Source organism: Mobula hypostoma, chromosome 18 (genome assembly GCF_963921235.1).
Source record: "Mobula hypostoma chromosome 18, sMobHyp1.1, whole genome shotgun sequence".
Lineage (NCBI taxonomy): Eukaryota > Metazoa > Chordata > Chondrichthyes > Myliobatiformes > Myliobatidae > Mobula > Mobula hypostoma.
The window spans coordinates 53122362-53134115 of record NC_086114.1 but is presented as its reverse complement, the minus strand read 5'-3'; the positions used below and the strand labels follow the sequence as shown (position 1 = coordinate 53134115).

The window sequence follows — 11754 nt, the reverse complement described above, 5'->3', positions numbered from 1 at the left end:
TAATCTGAGAACTGATTTCTCTCTGACTGCTGTCTTCCCACTAAATCTGTACTGGAAAACCTAGGGAGATATCCTGTAGAATTGGTCCAGTGAGAACTAAATAACAATCCTGACATCTTGCCATACATGTGGAAGTAAAAGAGAATTCAATGGCTTGAGCTTTTGTTGCATTTTCTATTCTCCAGCAAATTCTAGTCTCCAAAGAAATACAAAAAAATGTGAACAGTACAAATGGGAAAGAGGGATTTCACAAAGCCCCCAGATGACAGTGGAGATCCTAAAACAGTTGGAAGGACAACTGCACAAGCCAAACTAATGTAGAACTATTTTGGATTCTGGGAAATTAAGATTTTATATGACTGTTTGATAAAAATTGGTCCACCATCTCCTCCATGAAGGAAGGCCAGAAGGAAAAACAGGAAGTCAATGAATCCCAGCTTTTATTTCAATAGATTTGAATCAGATTTGCAAGTTAGAATGGATATCACTCTGTACCTGGCAGTAATTGCTTTTTCATGTTCTAGTCTGTGGTCATAGTCATGGTACACTACAGTGCAGAAACAAGCCCTTCTATCCATTTAGTCCCACCACCCTGCACCCAAATCATAGCCATCCCACACTTTTCATCTACGTACCTATCCAAATTTCTCTTAAATGTTGAACTCGACCCTACGTCCACCACGTCTGCTAGGAGCTCATCAAATATTCAAATCACCCTCTGACTAACGTTCCCCCTCATGGTTCCCTTATGCATTTCAGCTTTCACCCTTAACCCATGATCTCTAGTTGTAGTCTATCCCAACCTCAGTAGAAAAAGCCTGCTTGCATTTACCCCATCTATACCCCTCAATTTTGTACACCTCTATCAAATCTCCCCTCATTCTCCTATGCTCAGGAATAAAGCCTTAACCTATTCAATCTTTCCCTATAGCTAGTGTCCTCAAATCCTGGCAATATGCTTGTAAATTTTCTCAACATTCTTTCAATCTTATTGATAGCTTTCCATAGGTAGGTAATTCTGCAAATTAGGCCTCAACCCTGTCTTAAACAACTTCAACTTAACATCCCAGTATAACATGGTTTCTTGATAAATTAGACTAAAGATGTCCATGAAGGGAGTGCTGGCAAAGATAAAGGAATTTAATCCACTAAATCAGAGATGATTTATAATGGTTGTAACATGAAATAAGGAATACACAGAGTGAAAAACATCACAGAAATAGTTTTATTGATACACTGAATCTTACGCTCAACCTCTCTCTCCAAAAAAAATTACTGAGAAGGGACTTCTTGTGGGTTTCTGGGTGCAAGGTCACAGTATAACCGAAGTAAATTGGAATCAGCATGAAAACAAGGGGCTCTGCTTCCAAAATATTGTGCCAGAAATATCAATGACAGAATAATAAAGTCACATTCAGTGTTATTTAATTCAACTGTAAATTAAAAATAATAGCACCCATTTTCAGGGGATTTAGTTAAGAAAGAAACAAAAGATATTGTTGGTTGCAGAGAAAAACTGGTCAGTACACAAAGTCCAATTTAGCTTGTCCTTTCGAACGACAAAAGCCGGTGCAAAGGAGAGCAGGCCAAAAGAAGAATGATGAGCAGAATTTGGGGCACAAAAATACAAAAATTATCCATAAAAGTCCCAGTATGCAGAGAATATACTGGAGAAAAGTACTGACCATATTGTCTATTACTAATCAAAATTAAGACAAGCAGCTTCAGAGAACTGTATTAGGGTTTACAAATACAGCCTCACATTAAGTATGAGTATGCCAGGCTTGTCTGTATAATCCAAGATTTTACCAACAATACCAAAGAACTTCCACCCATAAACACTTAATTAAAATTAACTGCCAACATGTCATCAGAAACAAATGTACTTGTATGCAGTCTTTCCCCACAGAAAAGGAATGAAAGGTATAGATGGTAGCTGACACCAGCCTGGATCCAGGAATCCTGCTTCCTTTACAAGATATGGACAGTACCAGGACAGCTTTCTCCAGTTTAGGAGAAGTAATCTATTGATACTAGCTAGATTCGTAAAGGGTGCAGGAAGCTTGAAGCAAGGAGCATGCTTCCCCTGAGAGGAAGTGGTTCAGACCAGAACAAAGTTTCTGAACACAGGATTCAGGGCAGAGCAGAGGAGAAATTTATTCAGGTACAAATGACAAATCTTTGGTATACTATAATCTACAGGGTCAGTCACTGATAATGTTCTGTAAAACCAAAGACGTAGGAGCACAATTAGGGCTTTTGGCCCATCGAGTCCACTTTGCCATTCCATCATGGCTGATTTATTAATCCTCTTAACCCCATTCTCCTTTCTCCCTGTAACCTCTGACACCCTGATTAATCAGGAACCTATCAAACTCCATCTTAAATATACCCAACGACTTGGAATGCACTGTTGTCTGTGGCAATGAATTCCACAGATTCACCACACTCTCTGGCAAAAGATATTTTTCCCACCTCTGTTCTAAATGGATGTGCCTCAATTCTGAGGCTGTGCTCTCTAGTCATAGACTCCACCACTATAGGAAACATCCTCTCCACATCCACTCTACCTAAGCCATTCAATATATTCCAATGAAATTCCCCCTTTAATTTTCTAAACTCCAGCAAGTACAGGTCCACAGCCATCAAACACTCCTCATAGATGAAAATTTTCATTTCTGGGATCATTCTTGTGAACTCCTCTGGACCCTCTCCAATGCTAGCACAGCTTTAGAGAAGGGTCCAAAATTGCTCAAATACCCCAAGTGCAGGATAAAGTCTTTATAATGCCTTATAAATTCTCACCATTCCACCCTTGCTTCTAGTCTATTCTAGTCCTCTTGAAATGAATAATAACGTTGCATTTGCCTGCCTTACCACCAATGCAACCTCTGAGTTAACCTTCAGGGAATCCTGAACAGGGACTGCCAAGCCCCTCTGCACCTCTGATTTCTGAGTTGTCTCCCCATTTGGAAAACAGCCCATGCCTTTATTCCTTCTGCCAAAGTGCATTACCATGTACTTCCCTGCACTATACTCCATCTGCCACTTCTTTGCCCATTCCCCCAGTCTGTCCAAGCCCTTTCGCAGACACCCTGCTTCCTCAACACTACCTGCCCCACCACCTATCTTCGTATCTTCTGCAAACCTGGCCACGAAGCCTTTATCAAAATCACTAACATATGTATAATGTGATGAAAAGAAGTGGTCGCAACATCAACCCCTGTGGCACACCACTGTCACTGGCAGCCAACCAGAAAAGGCCCTCTTTATTCCCACTCTGACAAGCTGTTGCACACGAGAGAGCCCACGGAATTACAGGAAAGCTACCAGCATGGATAGAAGATTGGCTGACTGGGAGGAGGTAAAAGACCTTCTGGAAATCTAAATAAACAACATTCACTAACTCCTTTTCTATCCTGCCTGTTATTTCCTCAAAGAATTCCAACAAACTTGGCACGCAAGATTTCTACTTCAGAAAATCATGTTGACGTTGACCTATTTTATCATGCGACTCCAAGTACCCCGAAATGTCACCCTTAATAATAGACTCCAACATCTTTCCAGCCGCTGAAGTCAGGCTAACTGGCCTAGAATTTCCTTTCTCCTGTCTTCCTACCTCCCTTCTTAAAGAGTGGATTGACATTTGCAACATTCCTTTCCTCAGGAACCATTCCACAATCTGATTCTTGAAAGATTACTAATGTGTCAAAGATCTCTTCAATTACCTCTTTCAGAACACTGGTATCTGGTCCAGGTGACTTATCGACCTTCAGACTTTTCAGCTTCCCAAGCACCTTCTCCTTAGTAATAGCAATGACACTCATTTCTGCCCCTGACACTCTTGCATTTCTGGCATTCTGCCAGTATCTTCCTCAGCAAAGACTGATGAAAATATTTATTATGTTCATCTGCCATTTCTTTGCCCCATCAATACCCGTCCAGTGTCATTTTCCAGCGCTCCAATATCCACTCTCACCCCTCTGCCTACCTGCCTGTCCATACAATGTGCATCCTTGGATGTCAAACTCCCAACTATGATCTTCCTTCAGCCACAATTCAGAGATGCCCACAACATCATAACTGCCAATTTTGAACTGAGCTACAAGATCATCTACCTTATTCTGTATACTGTGTGTATTTGAATACAAAACCTTCTGTCCTGTATTCATCACCCTTTTTGATTTTGGCCCCTGTGACATTTCAACTCATCCCACTGACTGCAATTTTTCCTTATCTGCCTATCCTTCCTCTCAGTCGCAGCACACACTGCACTTAGTTGTATACAAACTGCTCCATTCTCTGCTCTATCACTCCGGATCCCACCCCCCCCCCTGCCAAATTAGTTTAGACCCTCCCCAACAGCTCAGCAAACCAACATGCTAGAACATTGGTATCCTTTGGGTTCAAGCATAATCTATCCTTTTTGTATAGGTCAAACTTTCCCCAGAAAAGATCTCAATGATCCAGAAATCTGAAACTCTGAACCCCTGCACCAATTCTTCAGTCATACATTCATCTGCAAAATCATCTTATTCTTACCTTCACTGGCCCATGGCACAGTCAGCAATCCAGAGATTACCACCTGGAGGTCCTGCTTTTCAGCTTTCTGCCTGACTCCCTACTCGCTCTCTTCAAGACCCCCTCCCTTTTCTACACAAATCATTGTATATGTATGACTTTCAGGTGTTCACTCTCCCCTTTAGAGTGCCATGGACCTGATCCGAGACACCCCTGACCCTGGCACCTGGGAGAATGTCATTATCACCTGGGTGTCTCTTACATGTCCACAGAAGGAACTCCCTATCACTACTGCACTCATCTCCACCCCTCTTCCCTTCTGTGCCACAGAACCAGACTCAGTGCCATAGACCTGGTCCCCCTTGTCCTTCCTATCCAGAGCGATATACCTATTGAGAGGTTTGGCCACAAGAGTACTCTGCACTGGCTGCCTATTCCCTTTCCCTCCCCTGAAAGTCACACAGAAGAGATGGAGCTTGAAAATGGTGCTGGGATTATTAGATCAGGTATGAACTCGATGAATCCTTTGTGGAGTTACAAGATCTACCTCCTGTCAATGGTACAGGAGGTATGTAATCAGTTGGTGTTTCTGGGGTGTGAACTGGGATTCACTGGTCAGTACATCAGGAGAACAAACTGCCAGCAGGCCAGTGCCAGCGAACCCACTTACAGGAACAACTGCCCTCTGGCCAGCTTCCGAGTCAGTCACCAGATCATAAACCTGACACTGAGGAGAGGTGGTGTGCTGACGTCTGTAGGCAAAGAGCTGACACACAACACTGCAGGATGGAACACTTTTAATCTGTACTGGAACAGCAGTGGCGCCAAGCCATACAAGGTCCAAGCTGGGAGATACAACTTAGTATTGGCGTCATCAGATTTCAAACCACTCACCCCAACCATACCTTCCTCCCACCACCCCCCTACACTTTCCCCTCCCTGCCACATTCACCAATATCACTTTGCAATAGAAATTTGAGATGCAGAATCCAAAAGCTTTTGCGTGGAAGATGGCATCTTTCTGTCCATCACTTAAGTTTCTACTGTACAGACCTTCATTAAAAACACTGAATCAACATCTGTCAGGAAGCAGAAGCCCCTGGGAATAGCTGCAGGAGTGCACGACGGCTGGTCATCTGGAACTTTGGCCTTGGGTGCGAAACTCCACTCCTATCCTCAGGTCAAGTCCACCCAGTCTTTACTCTCGATGGACCAGCACAAACAAACCCAGCAGAACGAGCACTGCATACTGTGGAACAAATCAATTCATTCTTAGATACAGAAAGCAGAGAAAGCCGTAAAACACTGGCATCAGGAACATGATGAGATTCAGGTTACCTTAAATTTTGGGTAGTCGTTCATGAGAATGGTCACAATGCCTATATAAGGAACAAACCTGGAAAATCAAGATCAAATGTGTTAAGGGCATAAACAATTCTGTAATATGAAAGTTAAAATATTAAAAATAGCCAATTATAATAATTTAATTACTAATGGGGAACAGATGCACCCTTTCAAAATTCACTGATCTAAATATGAAACCTGACTCTTCAGTGGTTAGACTGATTATAATGATAAGATCCTGTCATCCCATCCTTATTTTTCAGACAATTCACTCAAACTTGGCTGATCTCACCGAGTTTGAGTAGGTTGAGGGGAGGGGGTGGGTTTGGGTGGAGGAAAATAGTAATTTCCTGGTAAGTGAATTAGCTTAGGTTACAACAGAACATATTTTAACACCATCTAGTGACTGTCGGATGAAGGAACTAAATCCTACTGGAACATTTTTCATTACTCTGGCCCACGTACATCTTTCAAAACAAAAACAAAATCAACAACTCTACTTCAGCTCAGAATACTGCACCTCAAAATGTGCTTCCTGTTGTGGTTTCAACATGTTGGAATTTATTTAGATACAACATGGTAACAGGTCTCGTGCCCGTGCCGCCCAATGACAGCCATGTGATTACTTAAATTAACACACATAAAAGTTGCTGGTGAACACAGCAGGCCAGGCAGCATCTCTAGGAAGAGGTATAGTCGATGTTTCAGGCTGAGACCCTTCGTCAGGACTAACTGAAAGAAGAGGTAGTAAGAGATTTGAAAGTGGGAGGGGGAGGGGAGATCCGAAATGATAGAAGACAGGAGGGGGAGGGATGGAGCCAAGAGCTGGACAGGTGTTTGGCAAAAGGGATATGAGACGATCATGGGACAAGAGGCCTAGGGAGAAAGAAGCGGGGGGGAAGCCCAGAGGATGGGCAAGGAGTATAGTGAGAGGGACAGAGGGAGAAAAAGGAGAGAGAGAGAGAAAAAGAATGTGTGTATATAAATAAATAACGGATGGGGTATGAGGGGGAGATGGGGCATTAGCGGAAGTTTGAGAAGTCAATGTTCATGCCATCAGGTTGGAGCTGTCCAGCTCTTGGCTCCATCCCTCCCCCTCCTGTCTTCTCCTATCATTTCGGATCTCCCCTCCCCCTCTCAAATCTCTTACTAGCTCTTCTTTCAGTTAGTCCTGACGAAGGGTCTCGGCCCGAAACGTCAACTGTACCTCTTCCTAGAGATGCTGCCTGGCCTGCTGCGTTCACCAGCAACTTTTGTGTGTGTTGCTTGAAATTCCAGCATCTGCAGATTTCCTCGTGTTTGCGTGACTACCTAAACTACTAGCTCATGCATCTGTAATGTGGAAGAAAACCCAAACACCTGCAGGAAACGTACACAGTCACGGGAAAAGTGCACAGGGATTGAACCCTGTTGCTGGCCCTGTAATAGTTACACCAACTGCCGTGCTATCATGCCATCATTTACATAAGGCCATTAGGAGCCAGAATCCCATCGAGTCTGCTCCACCATTCCATCGTGGCTGGTTCATTATCCCTCTCAACCCCATCTCCCTGACACCATGATCAATAAAGAACCTCTCAACCTCTGCCTTAAATACACCCAATGACATGGCCTCCACAGCCATCTGTGGCAATGAATTCCACAGATTCACCAGCCTACCTCTGGCTAAAGAAATTCCTCCTCATCTTTGTTTTAGAGACATCTTCTAATCTGAGGCTGTGCCTTCAGGTACTAGACTCCCCCATTATTAGACCCCTCAACGTCCACTCTCTCTAGGCCTTTCAATATTTGATAGGCTTCAATGAGACTCCCCCCCACCCCACCCCAGCAATTCTTCTAAACTCCAGCAAGTACAAGCCATCAGGAACTCTGCTATTTATTATGTACATGTGCAACTGATGATTGTCAATATGCAGTTTTATCCTGGTTTCCAGGATACAAGTTTGCACTAATATGCCCTTCAGCAGGGGAGGGGAAGGAGAGGTACCAGCTTACTCTACAGGTTGGGGGTCAAAGTGACAACACCTGCAGCAAACGTCAGAATACCAGCTTTACTTAGTTTATAAAATGGAATTGGGGACTTTAACTGCTCTGTTTTCATAATAGTTATGCTCAACATTATTTTTGGTCTGATTACAATTCTCAACACCTGGATTTATAGGTCCTTTAACATAACATTATCCACAAAGAGCTTCATTCCATTTTTATACAATTCCTTTAAACATAATTGAGCATTCCCAAATGGATTTTGGATTGAAGTTGCTGAGTCTGAACCAGACTTAAGAATACATGCTATAATTTTCAGTAATGGTACAAGAGTAATATACGGGATTCATTTCAATTATTACATTTATATTAGCAAGAATTCATCAGTTCAGTATAATAAAATGCTGCACAAGTGCAAAGCAGACTGAAGTAATGACTTAAGACCAACTTCTGAGTTCACAGATGACCAAGGATTAAACATTCTGAAAACTGATGAGCAAATTTTCGTTTCCCCACAGTCCTGAGCACTTAAGTACTCTGTAAAAATGTATTTACAAATTGAAAAACGATTGCCCCAATTCAGAGATACTTTGCTAAATTTCAATTTGCACAAATCTGCATGATGCCTCAAAAAGGATAATTACACAGCTTTTTTCCCACTGACATGATTCAGATGGCTATTAGTAATCCATAGTTTTAGTAATGGGTAGCTGTCAGACTTAAAATGCCATTTTACAATAATTTTCTACATTCCCTGAGGTCCAGCAAATATTATATTAATATATATGTATCTAAGACAATTTGAAAACTAAATGTTATGTTCTGGGATTTTAATTTAAATGAAACAGAACTCTATTTTGTACTGAACAGGATGATCTCTACATTTATTATAGCACAATTTGTAAATTGTTACCGTTCCAAATCAAGCTAGCTAAGACATCAAATTATTTTAAAAGAAATTCACTAGAACTGGATTTTAGAGCATTGGGCATTAACATCAGGAAGAGATACTCCAGAACGGGCTATATAGCCTCCTAAGCTACCACTGAGACTTCCAAGTGGACCCACATGCCAATGCAAATACATATTGAATTAGATAGTACTACACTGACTTGTAAAATCGAGCTTGAAACATCAAGCAATCATCCCCCCCATTCCCCCCCTACTCGTGTATAGAAACCAAAAGTTGGTAGATATTTGTAGTGGAGCTGGATGCTGGTTTCCAGTACTATGGGTACAAGTCTTGAGTAAACTGGGACAAGCCACTAGTGCAAAAACTGTGCATTTTGATGTACATATGGTAAATAAATGAATTGGAAAGAGCAGTGAATCTTCAAACTATAAGCACTCAGCCATGTCCAAAAATAAATTACCAGTCATCACCACTGTCACTACCACTTGCCTAACAGTATTAGTTATAAATCTTTTGCTTGACATACAGTTATGACAGGGTGCAGCTAGTAACAGCGTGAAATTATATCTGGCATTTGTAGGATGCAGGCTGGACAGCGGTTAATGCCACACATTTCAAAGATTTATCTAGTACTATGTACCACTAAAAGAAAACATTTCACACTTCATATATGTTAATGCAACTATTCCAGGAATGCTGCAGTCACAGCAAAGTTGTGAGCTGCTCAAAATTTATAATCCATCAATGGACTTTGGGGGGAAAAAATAGAATGACTCTGAACAAACACGGCAAAAGAACATCCTTCCAAATAACACCATTCTTTGCTTCTGAATGTGGCAATTTAGGTAGATTATAGTGAGTAGCTGTAAAACTTGGTGCTGCTGTAGTCTGTAAATGCAGGACCCCCGTGAAAATGGCTACATTATCCTGCCACCATAATTCTGGATTACCCATTGAAAGGCCCACGATTTGAATGTCAAGTTAAGGATTTAATTATAGCAAACTAATCTACAAAAATAGTAAATCTCAGAGGTCTTTTAAGTAGACAAAAGATGGGGAGGGTTGTAGGACAAGGAATGTGTAACTTCACCAATCTGCCACCATTAGAACGTGGATACAGATTGTGAGAGGGACATTAAGAGACAAAAATACACTAGAACCACCTCCTGTGCTAGACTAAACTCAATTACATGTTTCTTTATTGAGCTTGCTTTGTGAAAAACCATGCACTCAGTATAGCAACCATATGGGCTTTCAAGAGAGAATTTAGATTTAGGCCTCTGTTCAGCTCCACTTCTCTAACTGGTCTTTAGTGCATGTGGCCTCTCTGCCACATTGGTAGGTTTGGTGCTTGGTTCAGCCATCAGCTTCTTTTCCTTTTCTTGTTCCCAGAGCATTTTTGGATTCCTTTTATGTTTGTTGCTCATCTGTTCTCAAGCCCTCTCTCTTTGCCTCACTTACTTTTTACTTCTGAAGCCTGTAATCTGACTGGCACTTTACTTGTTTTAACAGCCTGGCACTTTCCATTGTTTTTTTCTGTTCTATTACACTGTTTTTTCAGTCATTACAGGAGCTATTTCCTAAAGTTTGGGAAGCATCTTCTAGCTGAAGCACGGTATTCAGTATGTAGATGCAAAACAAAATGTCCAACTCACCCACGAGCTCTTCCCACAACATCTTTTTTCTCTAGCCAATGTTGTCCCTGCCTGTACAGGCCTCTATCATCAACACTGTTGTTGTCACCTTTCGTCAGGAACTTGATGTCACCGTTTTCTCTAGAGGGAAGGGAACATTCCTTTAGCATTTGGTTCACAATAAGTAGAAGCTTAGAGAGTGTAATTTATAAAAGGGTAATTTCAAATTTGACAACCTATGTCAATGGCTTTTATTTACACAGCACCCTTAATTGTGCAAAGCATCAACAGTAGGGTCTAACAAATATCTTAGGAGGAACCAAGAGGGTTTGGGGCAGCAAAGCTTCGACCCAAGGTGACACAGTCAAAAGATGAACATTTATGAAGGACAGACATCTCACAAAATTGCAGGGTTGAAAATTATGGGTTGATAAGTAGCTAAAATGCAAACATAGGGCATTGCTGTTTTCTGTTTTTGCAGACGTGAAAAATCTGTACGAATTTGTCCAAAATCAGCACTTCAGGTACAGAGAGACAACAAAGTTTCACATGACTACAGACACTTTAGCTAGAGGTTTGAATGGAATACATCAGCAAATGGCCCTTTTCAAGAAGAAACAAATAAGAAAACTCCTGTGTGTGCAAGCTGAGCTGCAATCTTTAAGTGCAATCTCAATCAAATTCCATGATGTATCCCAGGAAACACCTCAATATACTAGCCCTCAGTTTCCCAAACACACATACATACACAGCCCTCTCTATGAAAGCAAGAGCACATGTAATAGATGCAAGAATATTGATTGTTCTTTGACCTTAAAAATGTATAATTTATATATAATTGTTATTATGGGTGTTGACTGTACCTACATGCTTGTGATACTGCTGCGATTTCATTGTACCTGTACCTCACTGTAATTATGCACACGACAATAATCTCAATTTAACTACCTCTCTGCTCATTCGAATTCAGAACAGTTGGAAAACTGTTGCAATTATATGAACAACATTCTTGTTCATTGTTTATAATTAAATTTAGTGACATTTGGTAAGTCACTAAAGAGCCTTGCAAATTTCGACTGATGTATGGTGGACAGCATTCTGACTGGCTGATTCACAGTCTGGTGTGGAAGCTCCAATGCACAGGACCAAATGAAGCTACAGAGGGCTGTAGATGCAGGCAGCTCCGCCATGGGCACAACCCTCACTGCCACTGAGGAAGGTTCATAAAGAGGCCAAGCCCCCAGAAGGCAGCACCTATCGTTAAAGACCCTCACAATCTGGCACACGTTCTCTTTGCTTTAGGGAGGAGGAACAGAAGCCTGAAGACTCACACTCAGAATGTTTTAAGAACAGCCT

At 41.6% G+C, this 11754-nt stretch overlaps 1 protein-coding gene across 1 annotated transcript in view; it reads right to left on the bottom strand.

The window, feature by feature from the left end:
• Nucleotides 1-1202: 1202 nt before the first annotated feature.
• Nucleotides 1203-11754, bottom strand: part of sec11a (SEC11 homolog A, signal peptidase complex subunit) — a 27230-nt gene continuing 16678 nt past the window's right edge. The window contains exons 4-6 of the mRNA XM_063070877.1: nt 10420-10539; nt 5860-5917; nt 1203-5770 (exon numbers count right to left, since the gene is read on the bottom strand). Of these exons, the coding sequence (XP_062926947.1) occupies nt 5720-5770; nt 5860-5917; nt 10420-10539 (229 nt within the window). The 3' untranslated portion in view covers nt 1203-5719. The remainder of the gene's footprint in view (nt 5771-5859; nt 5918-10419; nt 10540-11754) is intronic.